The 22,426-nt window shown below is 37.5% G+C and overlaps 2 protein-coding genes across 2 annotated transcripts in view; both read left to right on the top strand.

Moving 5' to 3' along the window:
- Window positions 1-22,426, top strand: part of NDUFAF2 (NADH:ubiquinone oxidoreductase complex assembly factor 2) — a 124,976-nt gene extending 102,550 nt beyond the window's left edge. Inside the window, exon 4 of the mRNA XM_081054426.1 lies at window positions 20,338-22,426. Within this exon, the coding sequence (XP_080910552.1) occupies window positions 20,338-20,586 (249 nt within the window). The 3' untranslated portion in view covers window positions 20,587-22,426. The remainder of the gene's footprint in view (window positions 1-20,337) is intronic.
- On the top strand, window positions 15,700-17,794 carry LOC308500186 (heterogeneous nuclear ribonucleoprotein A1-like). The gene has a single exon (XM_081054425.1). The coding sequence runs from the start codon at window positions 15,989-15,991 to the stop codon at window positions 16,910-16,912; it is 924 nt and encodes a 307-aa protein (XP_080910551.1). The 5' UTR covers window positions 15,700-15,988; the 3' UTR covers window positions 16,913-17,794.

Below are 22,426 nucleotides of genomic sequence, written 5' to 3'. Positions count from 1 at the left end.
TTATAACTTACTAGGTGCCTATTAAAAAGTACACAGAATTAGTTCTGAATAGTTGACCTGTTGAGTCATGTCATTAGTCACTAGACAAGTCTCATTTAGGTTTTAAAACTGGGCTTACATCCAGAATTTAAAAGGTTAAAGGAGTTAAAATGAGGTTAGGCTTTTTTTTTTTTTTTTTAATCTACACTTTTTTCTCAGTTGTCTCACCAAAACAATTTCTTGTGATTTTCTTCTTACTCTTTCCATGCTGGAGAAGTAATGATTTTCTTCATAATTTTAAATTTAAAAAATAAATTGATGCTGATCACTTTTATCAGATGTAATTTGATTTCTTTAAATGGGAGCGGAGGGGAAATAATGGTGTTTAGGAAAATGTATTGATTATATTGGTGATGTGCCCTCCAGGATACCAGCCCACAGTTCATTGCCTCTGATTTTGTTATGTCTTTAGGCATGCCAGACTTTATTCTCCAATACTTATGACAGTGATAAAATACTATACTCATTTGCTAAGTGGATGTTGTTGCTATGGTAATAGGAATTAGGCATTTTATGTATTTTTTCTGGTATACATATATTCATTGTGTTTCATGTGTTCAAATATACTTAATTTCCTTCTCAAATATCACATTCTGGTGTCACTGTGATGCATTTCTTTACCAGTATTCTAAAACATGAGTAAATGGATGTGTCATCTAGAGTAGGGTTTTTCAATTTATGTGATACATTAGTGGATTGTGAAATCAATTTAGTGGGTTATAAGTATTTTTTCTTTTTAATGAAGTAGAAAAAATATGGAATAGAAAATGCCAGCATATAAAACCTTACTAAGAGTAAGTACTTTTTTCTGACATTCTTGTTTCAGATACACACACGCACATATGTTTGTGTACCAAGTTGTAGTGTCAAATGTATTTCTTAACTGCGATGGTTAATTTTTGGTGTCAACTTGGCTAGGTCACAGTACCCAGATATTTGGTCAAACACTAGTCTAGATTTTCCCATAAAGATATTTGTTTTTGGTGTGTGTTTTTTTAGATGATGTTAACATTTAAATCAGTAGACTTTGAGTAAAGCAGATTACTCTCCATAATGTGGATAGGCCTCATCTAATCAGCTGAACACTGACTTACTCATAAGGGGAAAAAGCCTGATCTCAACAAAAGTCTTGCCTATTCTAAACTGCTACATAAGGACTTGATATCACTAAAAACATGTAGAAGGGAAAAAAAAAGATTAATTCAAATTATCATGGGCCAAATACTAGTACATAAAGGATCAATCATATTATTGTGAGTAGAATTTTTTTGTCTGGGTCACATTTATACTTTCCTGGCCAGGAATTTGAAGATGAAAATTCCTGAGCATTCTTTTTGTTGTAATTGCAACTCACTGCTTTTCAGTTTTAATGTAAGAAATTCCTGATATGCACTAATAAAGGTAAATGTTTTCTGAATTGCCCACTTGGATATAAGGTGAAATGTTAAAGAGGAAAACAGTTTTTTGTCCTGTACTCTTTCAAACTGTTTCTAGCTTTTCTATAGTTATCTGTTTTGACAGTCTCTCTTCTTAAGACAGGGAAAGGATGTTTTCTAGTGAGGACTAATAAGCATAAGGATTCAGTAATATTCTCCCTCACACAGTTAGACTAATTGCATTATGCTGGTCACCAATTTGACAGTTTATCGTAAAAACATTTTGTTTCATGTGTGTTTGTTGAATAAACCTCACTAATAAGATTTTCTATTGAATGATTTCCAAATTTTCATCACCAGATGGCTATTTTTGCCAAGAAATGTACATTGTATAGTCATTTAAATGCAATAATTATAAAAAAGCCAGAGTGTAATTATCATGCAAGAGTAGTAATATTTGTTAACAAAATTCATTTGTGTATTGGACAAATATTTGCATATAGTAAGTCCAAAGATATATTCAGTGAAGGTTAATACATTACATGGATTTACCTAAGAAACCGTCAGTTTTTGCCTCTCAATTTAAGAAGCAAAAGTATTTACAGGGAAACAATAATAGTATTATTAACCTGCACTATGAAAATAGATCTCAGCTGTTGTTCAACTCAAATTTGTTTATTTGACTTTTGAATCCTGATTTACAGGTATTGAGAAAAATTGCCAGTGTGGAACTTCCCTGGTTCCTGCCACAGTTAAAAGATATCTTAGTCTAAAAGGAAAGAGACATTATTAAGAATTATTCTAAAAAATATCCATCTGAGCTGATTATTACAGAGCTTTTTATTGTCAGAATGAAAGGGACTATCCCTGATATCTTTGAAGTGAACTCTTTTATCTAGCAAGTGGCAAAACATGCTCTCCTAACTTCAGTTTGTGACCTTATTAACTGATACTATTCAATGAATTGACTACCACTGTTGCTGAAGCTTATGCCTAAATACCTGAAATATATGTCACGTTCCTTGAAATAAGTGATGATGAATTGCTATCATAGAGGATATCAGTAGAAGCTAAGTTACAAGTTCCTAACTTTTTGGGTGCTCTGGCATCACAACACTTTTTTATCCTAAATTACTAACATAGAACGTACTCATTTTTGAAAGTGAGCTAATGATAGGTTTTTAAACCATCAAAAAAAAATCCTTGAGATTTTTGTGTGGATGTACCCTTGGGTGTCATAAAAACAATATTGCAAATCCTAGAACCAGAAGAATTTCCTCAAAGATCATGTAACTTGCCTGACTCAGTTGCCACAGTTGCCATGTTACAGTGTTCAGTTAAGCCCAGCCCAAGATTGCCTGACTTGTCTGGGTCCAGCGGTGCCCGACCTGGATGCATTTGTTTTGGAGAAGACGTGAGTGAGATTTATCTTCCCTTCTTGTAAACTACTTTTTAGTCAAGGTTTAGTTCCACTGTCTTTACTATCCATTTAACCTGTTCAAGGGGAAACTAGCAGTGGGCTCCTGGAAGGAAGAAACTGAAATGTATTCACCAAATTAGTTAGGAGTGTCTATTCTATGCTAGATGTTGGCAGTTTGGTGGAAAATACTCAGATGACCTGGGGAACGTCGTAGACCTCATGGAGCATATATTCAAGTGGGAAAGACAGATGTGTAACAAATACCAAAAATGGATCATTACAAATTGTGAAAAGAACTCTGAAGGAAAAAGCAAAAATTCTAAGAATGAATAACAGGGACAGCTTTCTTTAGATGGGATGTTTAAGGAAGCTGCTCTGTGAAGTGATATTGAGACTGAGACCTAATAAAAAGGATAAAAAGGACCAAACAAGATGAAGAGTGAGTGACATGACACCTATGTCGTATACAATAATGAAAAGACTTGACAAATTTGGCAGCATAAGAAATTTCTACTTTTTTACAAAAACAAAATCCTAGACAAAGTTAAAAGACAAACCAAAGACTGGGTGGGGGGAGTTCTAAAATACAGGATAGGGGGCTGGCCCGGTGGCTCAGGCGGTTGGAGTTCCGTGCTCTTATCTCCAGAGGCTGCTGGTTCGATTCCCACATGGGCCAGTGGGCTCTCAACCACAAGGTTGCTGGTTCAATTCCTCGTGTCCCGCAAGGGATGGTGGGCTCGGCCCCCTGCAACTAAGATTGATCACAGCACCTTGAGCTGAGCTGCCGCTGAGCTCCCAGATGGCTCAGTTGGTTGGAGCACGTCCTCTCAACCACAAGGTTGCTGGTTCAACTCCCACAAAGTATGGTGGCTGTCCCCCTGCATCTAGCAACGGCAACTGGACCTGGAGCTGAGCTGCGCCCTCCACAACTAAGACTGAAAGGACAACAACTTGACTTGGAAAAAAGTCCTGGAAGTACACACTGTTCCTCAATAAAGTCCTGTTCCCCTTCCCCAATAAAATCTTTTTTAAAAAAATGAAATACAGGGCAGGTAAGGGCTTTTGTTTTTTGTATTGACACAGTTGTGGGAAAACAGACATCATTCACCACAGGTGCCAGTGTAAGTTGATGTTGACTTTTTAGAGACCAGTTTTCCATATAGGAACCTTTTGATGTAATAGTTCCAGTTCTGAGAACGTATCCTAAGGAATGACTGGCAAGTGTGTGAAATTTTATACAAGGATGCTGTTTGCAGCATTGTAAAATATGAAGCATCCTAAACATCCATCTATAGGGGATTGAGTGAATAAATTATGGTACCTCTGTACAATGGAATGCTAGTTACTGCGCAGCCGTAGCCGTCAAGAAGGATAATGTACATCTAAGTGGTTTCCATTTTGAGGGGGAAAAGAGAACATTCAAAAGGAGCTAAAAAAGTTCTGTTTACTCCTTTGCAAATACTCCCACACTAGTTCGTTTCCTGTTTTCAGCAAACCCAAAATGGCAGGCTGATTAAATAAGAGGTCACCTTCCCTAGCTGTGTTATTTGTTGGTTTATCGTTTGTCTCTTCCTACTAGAGTTTTAGCCTCATGAGAGCAGGGCTGTGTTTTGCTCCCGGCCTTGTCTCTAGGATCTAGAAGAGTGCCTGGCTCAGAGTAGGTGCTCAGTGGTATGGAATGAGTGTGTGAATGAAAGTGAAAGAAAACAGGCTCCAGCCAAGGTCTCTTGGTGAGTGCATTCGGAAGGCCCTCGTCCTTCTCTGCCCTTGATTTCCTTTTGCCTTTGTTCTTATTTTTCAGTGACCATTTTGCTGCCCTTTCACAAGTGCCATGAGAATTCTCACCCCGCCTCGTTTCTTCATCATCCTGTCTCCATCACTGCTGGGACATCCCTGAGTCTCTCTTTTTCACCAAACCTAAAGGAAGTGTGGCTTTTGAACTACCATTGATGCCCACTTGAGCTTACACCTGTTTGCTTACCTGCTTGCCTGACCTTTAGAACTCACTATATAACCCTAGTAATATCCTAGCCCTTTCATTTTCTCTTAGGGGAAAAGAAGTGGTTCCTCCCTTCTTCACACTGTCATTTCGATTGGTTTCATCAGCTGCTGCTCTTCTGGGAATTCTGCTCCCCTCCCAGTATAATTGCTGCAGGCAGCCTGACTGCCTGTCTGTCGGTGCTACTCACGTTGCCTAAAGTGGATGTTATTATTATGGCTGGTGGCGTGGTAGTCGTTTATCTAACTGCTACATGCTCACCTTCTCCCACCCCCATCACTATCCCCCCTTTCCCAATCCTGCGCTCTCATTTCTACCTTCTTCAATCACATGATAGGAAGGGAAATTATTGGGCTGGCTTTGGAGTGAGGAGAGTGGAGTCCTGAGTTCCACCTGAAGTAGCGGAGGCTCGCTTACCCATCTGCCTTCCCACAGTACCCTTCCCTCTTTGGGAAAACAGCACCAGCAGTCCCTCTGAGGGACTGAAAACAACAGCCTGTTTTCAAGTTTGGGCCAGTCATAGGCACTGTGGATGATGTATTATGATTCTATCACATTATATTTTTTATTGCAAATGTGCTACGCTGTGGTTAAATTGCTTAATATATACTAGGCAAGAAATAGAACCATCATTATAATACTGTTTCTCTGAACAAAGTATTTTAGGTCCAAAATAATTGATTTATTATTAAAGTTTTGTATTGCACCGACTTCTTAAGTTAGGAATTTTGTATTTGGTGGTGATATATTTTAAGTCAAATACTTACAGGTTGACAGGTAAAAGGTACACAAAGAAAAAGGAGAAATCATTTTTTTCTTAATTTTTGAAAGCGTAAACAGTCATCTTTACCACATAGATTTTTTTAAAAAAAGAGCTAGTGTAAACTCCCAAGAGTATAAATAAATTTGTACCTATCTTTTCTCACTTTTGGAGTTATTAAGGCTTTTTAAGCTTTATGAAGAGAAGGGCTTTAAGTCCTCTAGCCTCAGAATTTATTAATAATGGAATATGATTTCTTCTTGATTAACCGCTATTTAAGTTTAGATTTGGATTTATAGCTCAATTGCAAAATACAAAGTCAATCTGCTCATTCAGTGGTGAGTAAAGTGCACAGACAGGAAATTTATTCGTTCAGCAAATATGTATTGAGCACCTATTATGTGCTAGGCATTATTCTAGGCATCGGATGAAAATACACCATTTGGCATAATTCACAGGGCTATTTGTAATAGAAAGAGTAAGTATGGCATAGTGGAAGACTAGAAACAACCCAAATGTCTATTTGTTCATAAGTCACGGTCTGGCAGCACAATGGAGGCTGTCTGCTCACCATTCCCTGCAGCTAGGAAGCAGATCCTTCCTTGAAGGGGGAACTGGTCAGAGTATCCCCATGTCTGCCACGGTAAGTTTGGCTTTTGTTCTGAGGACCAATTAAGTGATTGTTAGTGGGAAGTGGAATGAAAGGTCAGTGGTTGCTACGTGGGCATTAGAACATAGAGGACTGCGGAGACCTATGAGGAGACCATTATAGTCCAGGCAAGAAATGCTGTTGGCAGTGGAGATGGAAAGAACTGCACAATTCAAGATACATTTTGAGGTAAAACTGAGGGTTGCTAGAAGGGAGGGCGGTGGGGATGAGGAAGAAGGGGAAGGGATTAGATAGCATAAATTGGTAACTATAGTATTGCCACGGGGATATGAAAGGCAGTTTGGGGAATACAATCAGTAATGTAAAGATTTTTTGGGGTGTCAGATGGACAGTTGTCTTATTAAGGAGACCACTTCATGGACGGTGTAGGTGCCTGACCACTGCAGTGTACACCTGAAGCTGAATAATACTGTATGTCAGCTATAATTTAATATATATAGTCACGGGATGTGGAGCACAGCATAGGGAATAGAGTCACTGGAATTGTAATAGATATATATGATGTCAGAGGAGCAATAGATTGGGGGAATACTTTGTGAGGGATGAAATGTCTTAACTATTGCATTGTTTTGTACACCTGAAACTGATAAAAAGATACATTTTGGTGGAGGAATTGATAAGATTTGGTGCTAAGTGGATGGAAAAGGTGAGGGAAAATAGGAATAGTTTTAGTAAATGTATACAGTTATGTAAGGGAGGCTGCTGATGGCTGAAGGCTGCTTCCCACCATGAGGACATCCCAGTAGCCCCTTCCTCCCCCCAGGTCCAGCCCACTCGTGTGCACTGAATAGGTCAGAGGGTCTATTTTAAGAGCATGGTAGTGAACTTTCAGGGCTTCGTTAGCTGCATGGCCCCTCGTTATGTGTGTGTAGTGGGGTGTCACCTTGAAGCTTGTGAAGAACGGGGATAGGGCCGGGGCCGACTGAAACAAGGCAGGCTGCCCGGGTCAGGGGAACGCTGTAGTCAGGCAGCGTATCCTGAGCTCAGCTGTCTGCTGCGCCTAGTGTGGGGCTTGCGGAAAACTGTGCAAGCTAGTAAGGAGCAGTGGAAAGAACACAGTGGAGACAGAGCTTCTGTTTCAAGTCTAGGCAAATTGTGTGACCCTGAGCTAGTTCTCTGAGCCTCAGTGACCTTGGATATATTTCATGTAAAATGTCTGTTAGACATTCAAGTGGAGACATCAGTTAGATAGTTGGATATAGGATTCAGAAGCTTGGATAGTGTTCAGGCCTGAAAGTACAAATTTGAGATTCTTCAGCATATACAGACAATATTTAAATTGATAAAATTGGAAATGATTACTTAGAGTATAGAAAAAGAAGAAGGCCCAGAATTGAGTCCTGAAGTCCTTCAGTATTAAGAGGTTTGGCTGAGAAGAAGGAGCCTGACCGTTTGATACAAAATATTGGGATATATTACAGATAATCTCCAATTCGGTGTGTCTAAAATGGGACTCCTTCTCTTTTTCTCTGTTTCCTATCATGGTTAAGGGCATTAGCCCTCATCACTCATCGGAAACTTGGGGATTGTTCTGATCTTTTTTTACCTCCATGTACGTGGTGACCAAGACCTTTATCCTTTGAATATCTGAACAATCTGTCTTTTCTACTCCATCTCACTGCCACTGCTTTGATTCCTGCCCTGATGATTTCTCACTTGCATTTCTACAGCAGCATTCTTTAATAACTGATTCCAGTCTTACCTCCCTCCAATCTAATTTCTATGTTTGCCAGATTTCTCAAATAAAAATATAGGGCACCTAGTTAAATTTAACTTTGAAACAAACAGTGAATAATTATAAAGGTAGGTGTGTCCCATGCAGTTTATTTAAGACATACTTATACTAAAAAACAACAACAGTTGCTTATCTAAAATTCAAATTATAATAATAGTATTCTACGCTTTTATCTGGAAATCCTAGTCTTGCTTCAAAGTCAAAATATTTCACCATGGGTTTCAGGATAAAATGTGGCACTGCATTGTAAGAGTCAGCATGTCCTGACCCAAGTGCCATATGAACTGCTGACAGTGTCCTGCATTTGCTGCACTGCTTTATTCCTCCATACCTGTGAAGGTGTGCTTAGCTCTCCCCAGTATGGCCCCTCTCTTCGCAGTGCTCTGGTTCATTCCTGTTGTTAAAACTCAGGCATCACCTTATCTGGGAAGTCATTTGTAATCCTCTACTCCCCACTCGACGGATAATAATAGGAGCAACAGCTTTTCTTCTGTTTTTCATGTCATTCTTTGCTAATACTATCACATAATGCAGGGGTGTCTAAACGTTTTTCCAACGTTTTTCACCAAGGCCCATATTCGGTAAAATATACAAACAGCCGGGCCACTCACTCGAGGTGAAGTATGTATTGCCTCACCTGGTTTATTTAAGTAAACTAAATATATTTTTGGAATTTGCTGCAGGCCAATAAAAAATGGATCGCGGGCTGCAGTTTGGACACCCCTGACATAATGTATCATATTGTAATTTATTTTTTTACCTGTCTCTCTTCCCTAGATTGTGACAGGGTGAAAATTGTGTCTTTTAACTCTGTATCCTTAGCACATGGTGGGCTCTCAATATATGAATGAACCAATGAATGAGTAAATGAGAATGTAGGAAAGAACCCGTAAGCATTAAACACTTAACTGGCATTGGCACTTACCCGCATCTTCCCTACCTTGCCCCCTGGATGAGTCAGTGTTGTAGCAAGCCACCTCCTTTGCCTGTCCTGGTCTCCCAAGGAAGCTCTGCAAGAGTAGGAGCCAGGTTTTGTTCTCTGTATCCCCAAGTCGTTGAATTGTAGGTGCTCTGTATGTGTTTATTGAATAAAAGGAAGAATGAAAAATGCATGCATAAATGAGTATACCTTGGAGTGCAGCCTTTGGCCACAACAGTTTTTATTTTCTAGGGAAGACTCTGTAAACCTGGAGCTGCAGCTTCCTTAACTCTGGGCCTCACCTCCTCTTACTGGACTCCTCTACTTCCTTTCCTTAACCTAGCAGAGAAAAACTCTTTTCTCCCTGCAGCAGCTGGCACGTAACAGCTCAATACATGTTAGCAGTCATTCACAGATGGAGCCGCCTCTTTCCTCCAGGGCTCCAGCCTCTCTGCCATTTATTTCCCACTCCAGAGCCTAAGCCTGGAAAGCCATGGGGATCTGACATTGCTTTCTCTTCCAGGGATTATGGTCTTTCTCCTTCTCACACAAGGGATCGAGGTTTTCTTTGTCTCCCACCAGGGCAATTCAATTAAATAGGACTAAAGTTAAGAGACTCTAATTATTTTTTTATTAAGGTTTAATGGCTAAATTTCTTTTTCAATTAAGTAATTGTATCTTTATGCTCAAAGGTCTTTTTTTTCATATATATGGAAGTTCATTTACTCGTATATTATTAAAGGAAATAACCACCAGCAAAACTATTAATGACTTGAGCTCTGTGATTAGTTCATTTTTGTGACATTTTGAGATTTAATAATTAATCTGGCTCAAGTTCAAAGAAAGAAAACTCAGTGCCAGAAATTCCTAGCCAGCAAGGATTATAAACAAACCTTACAATTGTCCCCTCAAATAACAAGAATCATTGAGATCAACTTCTTGCAATTAGAAATGTTTTGGAAAAAATACAGGCGAAAAGTTCAAGGAAGCATGTCAAAACAACAGAACTCAGTCAAATGTTCATTATTGTAACTGATCAAAGTCTGTTTGCAGTAGATTTGAATGTGAATAAATTAAATGTGACATTGGTTTGGCAGAGGCACACTGGTGACTGGCAGGAATACACAGCAGGAACAGCCTCTGCTAAAACAGGACCTGCTTGGTTGTTTCATTCGCATAGATTTCTTAGCACCCCTGTGCTCTCGTGCTAACCCAACACTGTCATTTATTTACCCTTTGGGTTTATACTCCCATCCAGGCAAGATTAAATTCATTTTTGATTACAAATCTAGCAGGTGTGCCTTGAGTCTGAACATCTAGTATCTTTCAGTGACCTATGTACCTCCCCCTGCTTTGTTTTCTCTCTCTCATATATTGAAAAAGGGTGATCTAATAACTTCTTATTTTATCCTGGCAGTTCAACTTGTAGAACTAGAAAATGTAGTTTAATTAAACAGTTTGGCAATATATTCAAGCTTAGGCATGGCTATTGGATTTGCTAGACTTGAATTGTGTCTTGTCATGTTACAAAATTGACACTGTAAAAAGAATATTCAGTTGAGAACATTTTGAAACAGTTGTTCCCCATATTCCCATTATAATTATGTTGATTGTGGGGAGGCTCCTTTCTGAATGAGACCATTTTACAGTAACCAAATGTCTATGGTTTGTGGACCTGGAACATACATGTGCCAAATTTTCACATATAATCTGTTTACTTAGTTTTATTTACTATAATCTATCTTCAAAATGTTTCTTAAATTCACTCAAAGCCAATGTACTCATACTCTATAAAGTTTTTAATGTTTATTAAAACAAAGTTATTTATTAGTATGTATAATTTAAATTATGGAAAGAAATTAATGGAGCTATTAAAGTCAAATATATTTATATTACATATAGCACGTATCTAACGAGAGTTGAAAAATGTATGGATTAGGAAAAATATATTTCATTTAATTTAAATATTTTAAAAAGTTGATCTATTTATGAAACCAAAACTTTCATTGTATAATATCGTTATCGGATGTACACTTTGACAATTGTATATCTAGCTCCGGTAGTTACTAAGATACATTTACATTAAGCTTTTGCCTCAAATTATTGCTAATTATATAATTTTAAATTAAAACTTTTTAAAAAATTCAGGTTTCTGGTTTTTTATGTAATATAACTTGATCATTATGAAATGGCCATGGATTTGTTCCCACCGAAGATTAAAACAAACAAAAAAAAATATCCAGTGACACGCACAATTTTATCATTATCCATAAGACCAACTCCTAAGTCTTTGCTTGCTCTTGAATATAGTAAACTTTCTAACAACGAAGCACTGTTGAATTTACTTTACACTGTACTTAGATTTTATCTTGGGATGTGTTTTATACTTAAGTTTGAACATAGTTATATATGGCATACTTTAATTCACAAGTACCTGAAGCCAAATGTAGATCATTTATATAAATACTGAAGAGAAGTATGGAGCCAGAGCATCAAAGAAGAAACAAGAAACGGGTTATGATATGTATATGTGTATTCTGCCTGCCTTTTCCTTCAAGCTGGAGTCATAGCATTTCAGAAACAAACTTGATTATTCCCCAATAAAGTCCTGACCATTATCTCTGTTCCATTTGAAGGTGTGTCTCTATTTAAAAATTCAAATAAGTTTGAAGGCTATTATTAAGGAATTTTGTATTTAATATGAATATAACACCACCAGCATCATACATGTATAGAGAATTACTGAAACACTCCTTGATAGACGAATTCTCAGTTCACCAGATTGAGATGCTAAAGAGAGAAAATAGGGTTAGGGGATTGAGATCTTGAATATATTATGAAAATCATTTTTCTCTTTTATTTATACATACATATCGCACATACATATAAATAAGCACATTAAATGAAAAAATACTAGTGACATTTTACATATCTTAAATTAGTAAAAATGGATAATTTATCATTTGTATTTACCTTCCCTTGTTCACTAGGTATATGTACAATAACAGATAATATTTCTAAAGTGTTTTTGTATGTATGCTCAAATCTGCGTCCAAATATTCCATTCTATTTAATAGTATAGACTCAAAACTGTTGACACACACACTTCTGACCCAAGTGTGACCCCAGAGATGCAGAATGACTTGAGTACCTCAGACAGAAAAATCTTTGGGTCACTCTTTTAACTTGGATATTTCTCGGCCCTTCTCTTTCCACAGTACTCATCGAGTAAACTTAAACTTTTGTCCAATCAGAGTAACTTCATCAGACAGCACTTGTGCTCAGTTCCCTCCTTTCTCAGATGCCAGAGTGCAGTTCCAAGGTTCAGGTTTCCATTGCCTCGGTTTCCTTTGTCTCTTGCAAGGCATTATCGCAGAGACCTCTAGTCCTATTGTGCCAGTTGTTTTACTTCTTTTTTATGTCCCAGTATCCAGTTCTGTTATCTAATACCTTCTACAGCTACGTATAACTATATATGAGAGCGGATTTCCTTACCATCTTGGAAAATTAATGTATGCTCGAGGTTCACATAAAGGACGATATGGTTGGAGTAGGATATGTTGTGACTAAAGCCTATGAGTGAGCTATAAGTCAACAGGTTAGTAGATTGCATTTTCTAGCATTGTTTTTGTCTGTATTTTATTTTTTAAAAATTTTAAGCCTTTTATCATTACCACACTTAGCAATTTACAACATGAGTACAATAGTACAGCCACCAAAAGAGCTCCTAAGCAGGGCTCTTAGCAAGGAGATGGCATTGGAAAAGACTCGAGCCACAACTCTTTGGGGGCTTGAGTTCATTCACAGCACTGAACTAATGAGTTGTACACAACAAATGACAGTTAACTTATCTATGCCACAAAAATGGGTGAGTTCGTTAAAAGCATCCAGAGCTTTTCCTTTTTTAAAAAAAAATCTTTTCAATGTAATCCTTTACAAACTGATAATTTATAACCTGATAATTTATATAGAAAATGATATAAATTCAAACACTTAATACATAATACTTTCACAACTGAATTTGTCTGTTTACCCAACGTCAAGACTCCATAAACAACTCAAGCCTAAGCTAATTTGCTCCAAGCGAACACCCCTGCTGTCTGTTGAAAGGAGAGAGGTTGTCATAGAACAATAGTCATTCATAGACAATGTAGTTAAGGAAAAGTGTGGAATAACAGATTTTGATACAGCTCATGCTTTCTCTGTTGTCAGTATGGTTTCTTTCTCTCCTTCCCTGAGGTCGGTATCCTTCAATGCTTCATACCAGGAGACTCTTTGATGATACCGTCTTAGAATGGGGTTGTCTTCATGCAGGACTTCCCAGTTGTCAACTCCACTAGGCTCAGCTTCAGATGGAGAAGGTCCATTGTTGACATACTGCTTAAGGTCCCAGGCCAGGGAAGCCAGGACAATGGTGTAAACACGGAAGGCTTGGTGGGCAGAAGCTCTTTGTCAGATGGGAATAGGGAAGGGATGAGGCATTGTCTTGCCTCCCAGATAGTGCTTAATTAATTTGAGGGCTGCATATGATCACTGTAGTCTTCTTGTCTTCAAGCTGCACTTCCTCTCAGCTTAGTGGTAACTGATATCTTTGCAAAGCTTGAAATGTCCTATTGGTGGGTGTACAATCATGATAAGCCTCAAAATTCACGGCAGTAGTTTCAATGGATAGTGCTTTAATGAACAGGAGCTTGAGGTGGGGGGACATAATGTTACAGGGTATTGAACACCTAGCAGAGTGTCCAGAAATCTTAGCATTTTCCCCAGCAATGGGGAAAATTCGTCCTTCATTCCTTTATGTAGATTCAAGTTTTCATCTTACATCATTTTCCTTCAGCCTGAAATACTTCCTTTAATGTTTCTTGTGGTAAAGGCTTGCTTGTGACAAATACAGCCTGAATTTGTTATTTTCAGTCTGAAAATGTTAGTATGCCCTTATTTGTGAAGGATGTTTTCACTGGATATAGGATTGTAAGTTGGCAGTTTTTCTTTTCTTTCAGCACATTAAAGTCATTCCATTGTTTTATACCTTGCATTGTTTCTCATGAGAATTCTAGTATTTCTTAGCTCTGTCTTGTATAAATATGTCTTTTTTCTGTAGCTGATTAGTTTTTAGCAACTGATTTTGATGTGTTTTGGTTTTATATTTAACCTGCTTGGAGTTTTTTTTTAGTTTCTTGGATATATAGATTTATATATTTATCTATTTGGAATATTTTTAGTCATTATTTCCTCTCCTCCCTTTCTTTTCTCTGTGTGCCTCCAAATATATGTACAATGGACTGCATGATTTTGTCCCACAGCTCACTGAGGCTCTGGTTCATTTTTTAAACTTCTCTGTCTGGCTTCGGTTTGGATCATTTCCGTTGCCTTGTTTTCAGATTCATTGTTCTTCTGTAGTGTCTTATCTGCTGTTAAGCATATGCGTTACTTTTTTTGATCTCATATATTGTATTTTTCACCTCTAGAAGTTCCATTTGGTTCTTTTTAATACTTTCTATTTCTTTTCTCTTTATGTTAATTTCCCTTTAGGCTTTTAACATATTTCTAGTCGTGATAAAGTCCTTGTCTGTTAATTTCATCATTTCTGTCATTATTTGGCTCTGTCCCTGTTGACTGGTTTTAGATCACACTTCATTTCTTAATTGGATCATGGACATTGCAATAGTGTATTGTTTACTGTCTGTATTTTGTCATCCTTTAAAAAATGTTGAGTTTGTTTTGGAGTACATTAACTTAGATTTGATTCCGCACAAACTTTCAGAGGCTTATTTTTAAGGTTTTGTTAGGGTGGATCTAAAGCAATGCTGTCCAATAGGAGTTTCTGCAGTGATGGAAATGTTTTTTGGGTATTTTTTTTTCCAGTTTTTATTGGGGAACAGTGTGTTTTTCCAGGACCGTCAGCTCCAAGTCAAGTCGCTGTTTTCAATCTAGTTGTGGAGGGTGCAGCTTACTGGCCCATGTGGGAATCGAACCTGCCACCTTGGTGTTATGAGCACGGCGCTCTAACCAACTGAGCCAACTGGCCGCCCCAATGGAAATGTTTTATATCTGCACTTTCCAATGTGATAGCCATTCGTCACATTTGGCTACTAAACACTGAAATATGTCTGGTGCAATTGTTTATTTTATTTCAATCTATTTAAATAACATGTGGCTAGTGGCTACTGTGTTAAACAGTGCAGATCTAGAGTTACCTCTACTCTCATGCCAGTTTATCCTTACTCTTAAGGAGTGATCTTTCAGAAGTCTTTACATGAATGCCTTACATATTTGGTGAGGAATCTCTGGCTGATCAGAACTTGAATGTCTCCTAGTCTCGTGCAAACTCTAAGTTGTTCAGTTTACAGCTCCCCAGTAGTTATTCTTTAGCCAAGAATGGACCTGCCTGGCCCTGTAGTCTCACCCTACCCATACACAGCTTAATGTTCAGCTCAACACTCAAGTGGACCCCTCTGCAGATTTTAGTACTCTTTCTCCATGTATTCTGGTACTCTGCACCACAAATTCCAGCCTCTCCAACCAACTATCTCAATCTCTTTAGCTCGGTGAGATCTCCAACCTCTGCCTGGGTTCCCCCACCCTGGGCAGCAGCCCATAATATGCTGCCAGGCAGAAAACAGATGATGCCGGGCTTCTCTCATTTGCATCCCCTTTCTTGGGGATCTTAGTACTTCACTGCCTGGTGTTTACTATCAGAAAAGTTTACTATTTTCGTGTCGTTCTCTCGTTGTTTATGGCAGGAGGACTCGTCTGGCACCAAGTACTCCATCTTGTTCTCAAGCCTTAAGATTATATCTTCCTAACACCTTTGTTCTCAATCCATTGTTAATGATTGCTGCCTTTGTTGGAGGCTGTAGCACATTAAAACACTGGAGATTTTTTATCCCAGCAAATTGTGAATTTTGTCTGTTTATTCTTCATAAGGATAGCAGTTGATGTGGGGATTCTGCTGTTTACATAATTTCCACAACAAATAGCTATTAAGTACTTAAAAGTGTAAGTATTGCCTTTCTGTCGGTGGACGCCGCCGAGTAAGCATCCTTCAAGTTACCCCTCCCGCGGTCGTCATGTCTAAGTCAGAGTCTCCCAAAGAGCCTGAACAGCTGCGGAAGCTCTTCATCGGAGGTTTGAGCTTTGAAACAACCGATGAGAGCCTGAGGAGCCATTTTGAGCAATGGGGAACGCTCACAGACTGTGTGGTGATGAGAGACCCAAACACCAAGAGCTCCAGAGGCTTCGGGTTTGTCACCTATGCCGCTGTGGAGGAGGTGGATGCAGCCATGAATGCAGAGGGCTGTCTCAAGGAAGATTCTCAAAGACCTGGTGCCCACTTCACTGTGAAAAAGATTTTTGTCGGTGGTATTAAAGAAGACACTGAAGAACACCACCTAAGAGATTATTTTGAACAGTATGGGAAAATTGAAGTGATTGAAATCATGACTGACCGAGGCAGTGGCAAGAAGAGAGGCTTTGCTTTTGTCACCTTTGATGACCATGACTCTGTAGACAAGATTGTCATTCAGAAATACCATACTGTGAATGGCCACGACTGTGAAGTAAGGAAAGCCCTATCTAAGCAAGAGATGGCTAGTGCTTCATCCAGTCAAAGAGGTCGAAGTGGTTCTGGAAACTTCGGTGGTGGTCGAAGAGGTGGCTTTGGTGGGAATGACAACTTTGGTCGTGGAGGAAACTTCAGTGGTCGAGGTGGCTTTGGAGGCAGTCGTGGTGGAGGAGGATATGGTGGCAGTGGGGATGGCTATAATGGGTTTGGTAATGATGGAAGCAATTTTGGAGGTGGTGGAAGCTACAACGATTTTGGCAATTACAACAATCAATCTTCAAATTTTGGACCCATGAAAGGAGTGAACTTTGGAGGCAGAAGCTCTGGCCCCTATGGTGGTGGAGGTCAATACTTTGCCAAACCACGAAACCAAGGTGGCTGTGGTGGTTCCAGCAGCAGCAGTAGCTATGGCAGTGGCAGAAGGTTTTAATTCCTGCCAGGAAACAAACCTTAGCAGGAGAGGAGAGCCAGAGAAGTGACAGGGAAGCTACAGGTTACAACAGATTTGTGAACTCAGCCAAGCACAGTGATGGCAGGGCCTAGCTGCTACAAAGATGACACGTTTTAGACAATACTCATGTGTATGGGCAAAAAACTCGAGGACTGTATTTGTGACTAATTGTATAACAGGTTATTTTAGTTTCTGTTCTGTGGAAAGTGTAAAACATTCCAACAAAGGGTTTTAATGTAGATTTTTTTTTTGCACCCATGCTATTGATTGCTAAATGTAATAGTCTGATCATGACGCTGAATAAATGTCTTTAAAAAAAAAAAAGTATAAGTATTGAAACTATACCCTGAGATAAGAGGAATGGATATAAGTTTAGTATGTTTATTTTTTAATGGAATGGAATAAACAATCATTATTTAAAACTCTACCCATACCCTTCTGTTGTACTAGATCATGGCCCAGCAGCCAGTTCTTTCCCTACAACAGCCCATTGAAGAAGACAGTATTGTTATCTCCATTTATATACGAGAAAACTGAGACACAGATGGGTTAAGCACTTGACAGAGTCACACCGCTAGTAAATGGCAAAACTGGGATTTGTCTGCAGGTAGTCATGCTTCAGAGCCCATGTTCTTAACCACTATTAGAAACTTCCAGAAGACCTAACAATATGGACAGTATACATACAAGTGTTTAATGTGTAAATAGTTATACAGTCATTTTATTCCCATTTTCAGATAAAGAAACTGAGACTGAAAAAAAGCTAAGTGACTTTCTTGGTGTCATAGCTAGTAAGGTTGATTTGGAATTGAAACTGTATTTGTGTCCAAAAAATGTATGTGGATGGTCATCAGAGTGCTATTTTTTAAAATGAAAAAGTGAAATACTGGAAACAATGTGAGTAGTTATTAAGTAAATCATGGTACAATGCAAGTTACAAAATACTACAGAGCCATCATTTATTTTTTTTCCTGTTAAAGAGTATTTATTGATAGGGAGAAAAGCAGTATGTAAAAGAATAAATATTTGTTAAACATATAAACATTTATTTGAAGGAAGGCCCACTTACTTTGTTTATCCCTACACAAACAAACATAGTTTTTATTGGTAAACATATTGAGACTGAAGGTGATATTGTTCCAAGGAAATATAAGGAAAATCCATGCTTTGTGGCAGTTTCTACTGTAAAATAGGCTTACTTATGATTTGTTTATCTTTGTCTACAAATTCCTATTTTTTTCTACCTACTTTCATTTTATCTACTCCAAATATTTACAAAACTAGATTTCCTTTCATAAATGATTTATGTTCTGTTTAATTTTCCTGGAAGCTGTTAGCAGGGGTCTGGTAACAATTAGTTTTTCGGGGGCGGGGGTTGATGTTTTTTTTTTTTGTTTTTTGGGTTTTTTTATTAAAGACAAGAAGGAAAATTCTTTTCTAGGAAAAATTATAGTCTAGGAAAAATTATGTTTTTTAACTCCATCTACAATGTTAACACATTCTATTGACTGGCTTTTCATTTTGCCTAAAGAGCTGTTATAAGAAAGAAACTTACTTGGCACAGTAATGGTGAGTAAAGAAAAATTATGTGAAGGCAGGAAAAGAGAACAGCTCTCTGCCCTCCATTTCCTTCTATGCAGAAGGCATAGGCTTGCATCAGCTGTAATACTTCCATAGTAGAGCTGAAGTAAATGAAGTAGGCATGGGCAGCTGCAGGCCACGTGACTGATCCTCCTATGGAAAACCAAGCGAGCTGCATGCCAGCTTCTCCGTAGGCTCTTACTACCTGTGGTGGGTTACTAGTGCAAGTTCAACCCAATCCTAAACCTTTCATTCTGTTCAAGAGAACGAGCTTCCGTGAAGACACAGCAGTACACAGAGGATCTTGAAAAGTATGGTAGAGATACGGAAAAGTATTTTCATCTCCTTCTACTATTTCCAGTATCAGATTGAGGGATTTCCCTTTGTGATATACGGTCACTTCACCTGAGAATTCTACTGGGTGTGTGAAAGGCAGACAACTCTCACCTTCATTCAGAGCAACTGTTCCTAAACTCATAGTTATTGTGGTTATTAAACTATTTATGAGGAATTAGTCATTTTGTGGAAATTAAAAGAATATTTATATTCTTTCCCTCACATGTTTGCTTTGAGGGGAAAGTTTCATTAGATGGGTCCTTTGTATCTAAAACTGAAAGTCTGTAATATTAAAACCCCCAAAACCCTTATTTTCAAACCTTTAAGTACAAACCATTACTTTAAATGTGATTTTAAATATTGGTGCTTACATTTTTAAAGCATTATTATTACTTGGAATTCATATTAGAAACAGATTACATCATTCAGATACCGAGATTTTGCTTTTTAAGTTTCGAAATTAAAAAATAACTTGGGAGAACTTGTCAGATATTAGTTACATTAACAATTTTTTTCATATTATGTCTTTTAAAAAAATCAGTAAGCAAAAAGAACATTAAAAATTTCACCCATTTAGAAATAATCATTTTAAAATAGAAAAAAAGAGGAAGGAATCAACAAAAAGTTGTAATTTATTTCATGTTTTAAGATGCACATCTGTTCAAATTTGAACATCTCTGAAATCAAAAGGTATGAAGGAGCATAAATTGCCTTTTCAAGTAGTGGCAATTACACATATAACAGTAGTGCTTCTTAAAATTGATGGTCCTGTATTCCAATTAAATACAGTAATAGATTCATTGTAATTTGGGGTATAGATCCTTACAGATAGAATAGCAAATCTGAGGGGCAGAACTGCATTGCACAAATTGCTTGCACTGATTTGAGGAAGCATTTCCAATCCCAAAATGCCTCTATGGAACCGGTGTCTGGGGCATGCTGAACTGACTCCATTCCTATCCTCTTCAATGCCATACCACTCCAGAGAAAAGGAAGTAGATGGGGGTGGTTCTGGCACGACAGAGGGCGGCCTTAGCATCCATGCTTTCATTCCCACAGAGGAAGGAAGACTGGTAAGGGCATCCTTCTGAGGCCATCTCACCTTCACTTCATTTCCAATAAAAAGTATAATTACTACTGATGATTAGCGTTGAGGCAAAAATAGCTGTTATGCTTAGATAGAGCGACTGTTAGGCTCTTCTGTAATACATCGGGGTAAGTAGTTTATTTCACTTATTGTGTAGTATTTCTATGTTGTGGTCCTTCACATCTTTTTATTAGTATATGAGGACAGAGCTGTTTACTTCAAATAACACTGATATATAATCAGCTTTTTCAAACTTATCCTGTAATATCTGTATTATTTAAATGCAAAGCAAGTATCATATATATAGAGATGTACTTTTTTTAAAGCTATTTTTAAATAAAACCTGTAGTTGGGGTTTTTTCTAACTAGAAATTTAAGTTTCTCCAATTTACACATACAGGAAATATTAAAGAATGAAAAACACAGAGAAGAAATTAAAATAAAAAGCAACGATTTTTATGAAAAAGGAAAACTCCTTAGTAAAGAGAACAATGAGGAACTCTTGGCTCCACCAGTCGAAACTCAGGTTAAAGGGCATGCGTCGGCCCCGCACTTCGGAAAGGAAGAGCCCTCAGCGGCTCCCACCAGCACTGGTAGAACCTTTCACCCAGGATCCTGGATGCCAGATGGCAAGAGGCACAATCAATAAATGCACTGCGATAAAATCATTTCATTTAAATGATATGTGACTATTTTAACAAATAAAAAAAGTAAAAAGTTACTTTGTATTTTCTGACTATACAATAGTTCTCTATTCCATTAAGCTGAAGAATGTTTTCAGTATGCATAAGAAATGTGACATATGGACTATAGAAACCTAACTTCTTTTAGATTTAAATCCTTCATTTGATTTAGTCATCACCGTTTGTGAACTTAATTTTTTCACATTATATTGCTCCCTTAAGAAGTATCACTGTAAATGCTCAATACATTTTGGATCTTTATGATCATTTAAGAACTACCCAAGATATGTCTTGATAGACATGATAAGGATAAATAGTGATGTCTCCTAAATGATCAAATATAAAGAAAATGAGAAGACTGCTATTTACGGAGAGACTGTAAGAGTCTAAGGACTAATCAAGAACATGAACTAGGATAAAACATTTTGCGGCCAAAAATATTTAGTTGATAAATGAAGCAAAAACAAAACCATAACCCCCTTGATGAGTAGATGGAACAAAAGCTAGCTTATGGATTGAGGCTGGAGTTTGCAGACAGGAACCACACAATCCATCACAAAAGTCTGAAAGAATAGTAAACAGAGAAATGGTACAATAACTAGAGTTCTATGAAATTAAAAATTACTTTGAGAAAATGGAAAATAGGAGACGGTTCTTGGAAAGTGATTCTACTGATGGTGGGATATGAGTGGCTTGTATATTGAAGAAAAATGTAGACAGATGATGTTAAAACACTGCTTTTAGAGAAAAGCATTTTTGAAGGGTCATACATTTTCTGAAGTGCACAACCCAGTTTGTGTTGCTAATTAGAGTTCTAACGCTAATACAGAATTCTCTCATAGTGTTTGGCATTATACTAGGTGATCATGAATAATATGAAGAATTCCTTGATTGAGTGTTAGCAATGAATTCCTAAAAACACAGGATAACATTTTTACTTAATAGATGGTAGTTTTTTTACTGCTTAAGAAATAAAACTACATAAAAATACTTTATAAAATATTATATTAAATCAAGTAATCAAATGTAATCACTGTAACGTACTTACTGAGGGACGAAAAAAGCCCTCGGTGATACTGACATTCTAGCAGCCTTGTTACTATCAGGTTAACCATTCTCTCTGTTTACATCATTACAAACACGACATTTTACCACAGCGGCAAAAAAGGGACTAGCCATCAGGCAATATAAAATGGTAACATTTATAGCATAATTAATTGTAAATTAAGATGTTCTTAAAGCCTGGACTACAGGAAAAATTGTAGATGTTCTAACATGCTAGAATATTTCTACTGCCAAACTCCCATTAGCTTAATTGTATTCTATATACAGCTTTTGTACGTTTGCCATATAGCCTGTTTATAGATGTCTTAATACATGACAGAATTTACATTAATTTCAAATTTTTTAGTTTCCATTTAAATGTTTTAAATAAGCAGCAAAAACAAAAACCAAGGGAAAAAAACAAAACAAAACAAAAAAACACCTTTTAGCCAAGTCTTTGTGGGAAAATACCTGATACAGTAAAATACTAGCCCACCATAATTCGTAGAGTACGCACTTTCAAAGTGATTCTTACAGGTGGGAATGATGTTTGTGGTAGTCCGTCTACACTCCTTTCCTCAAAGCTAACATTTTTGGTTGTCTGGTTGTACTGTTAGGTGGTATCAGAAGAGTGAAATGTCCTATGTAAAAATTGAACTATAATCTTGGCCAAATTAATTTTTTTTTTATATACTTGGCTTATAGGCCTGGCACATGCAAAGCAGAATTCAAGTTTTAAATAAAATGTTAGCTTGTCCACAG

The sequence above is a fragment of the Rhinolophus hipposideros genome (assembly GCF_964194185.1).
Source record: "Rhinolophus hipposideros genome assembly, chromosome: 7".
Lineage (NCBI taxonomy): Eukaryota > Metazoa > Chordata > Mammalia > Chiroptera > Rhinolophidae > Rhinolophus > Rhinolophus hipposideros.
The sequence above is the reverse complement of the archived record's forward strand: the minus strand, read 5'-3'. Positions and strand labels throughout refer to the sequence as shown.

Excerpts from the sequence above, each read along its gene's own strand:
- LOC308500186 (XM_081054425.1), top strand. The coding sequence starts at position 15,989 with ATGTCTAAGTCAGAGTCTCCCAAAGAGCCTGAACAGCTGCGGAAGCTC.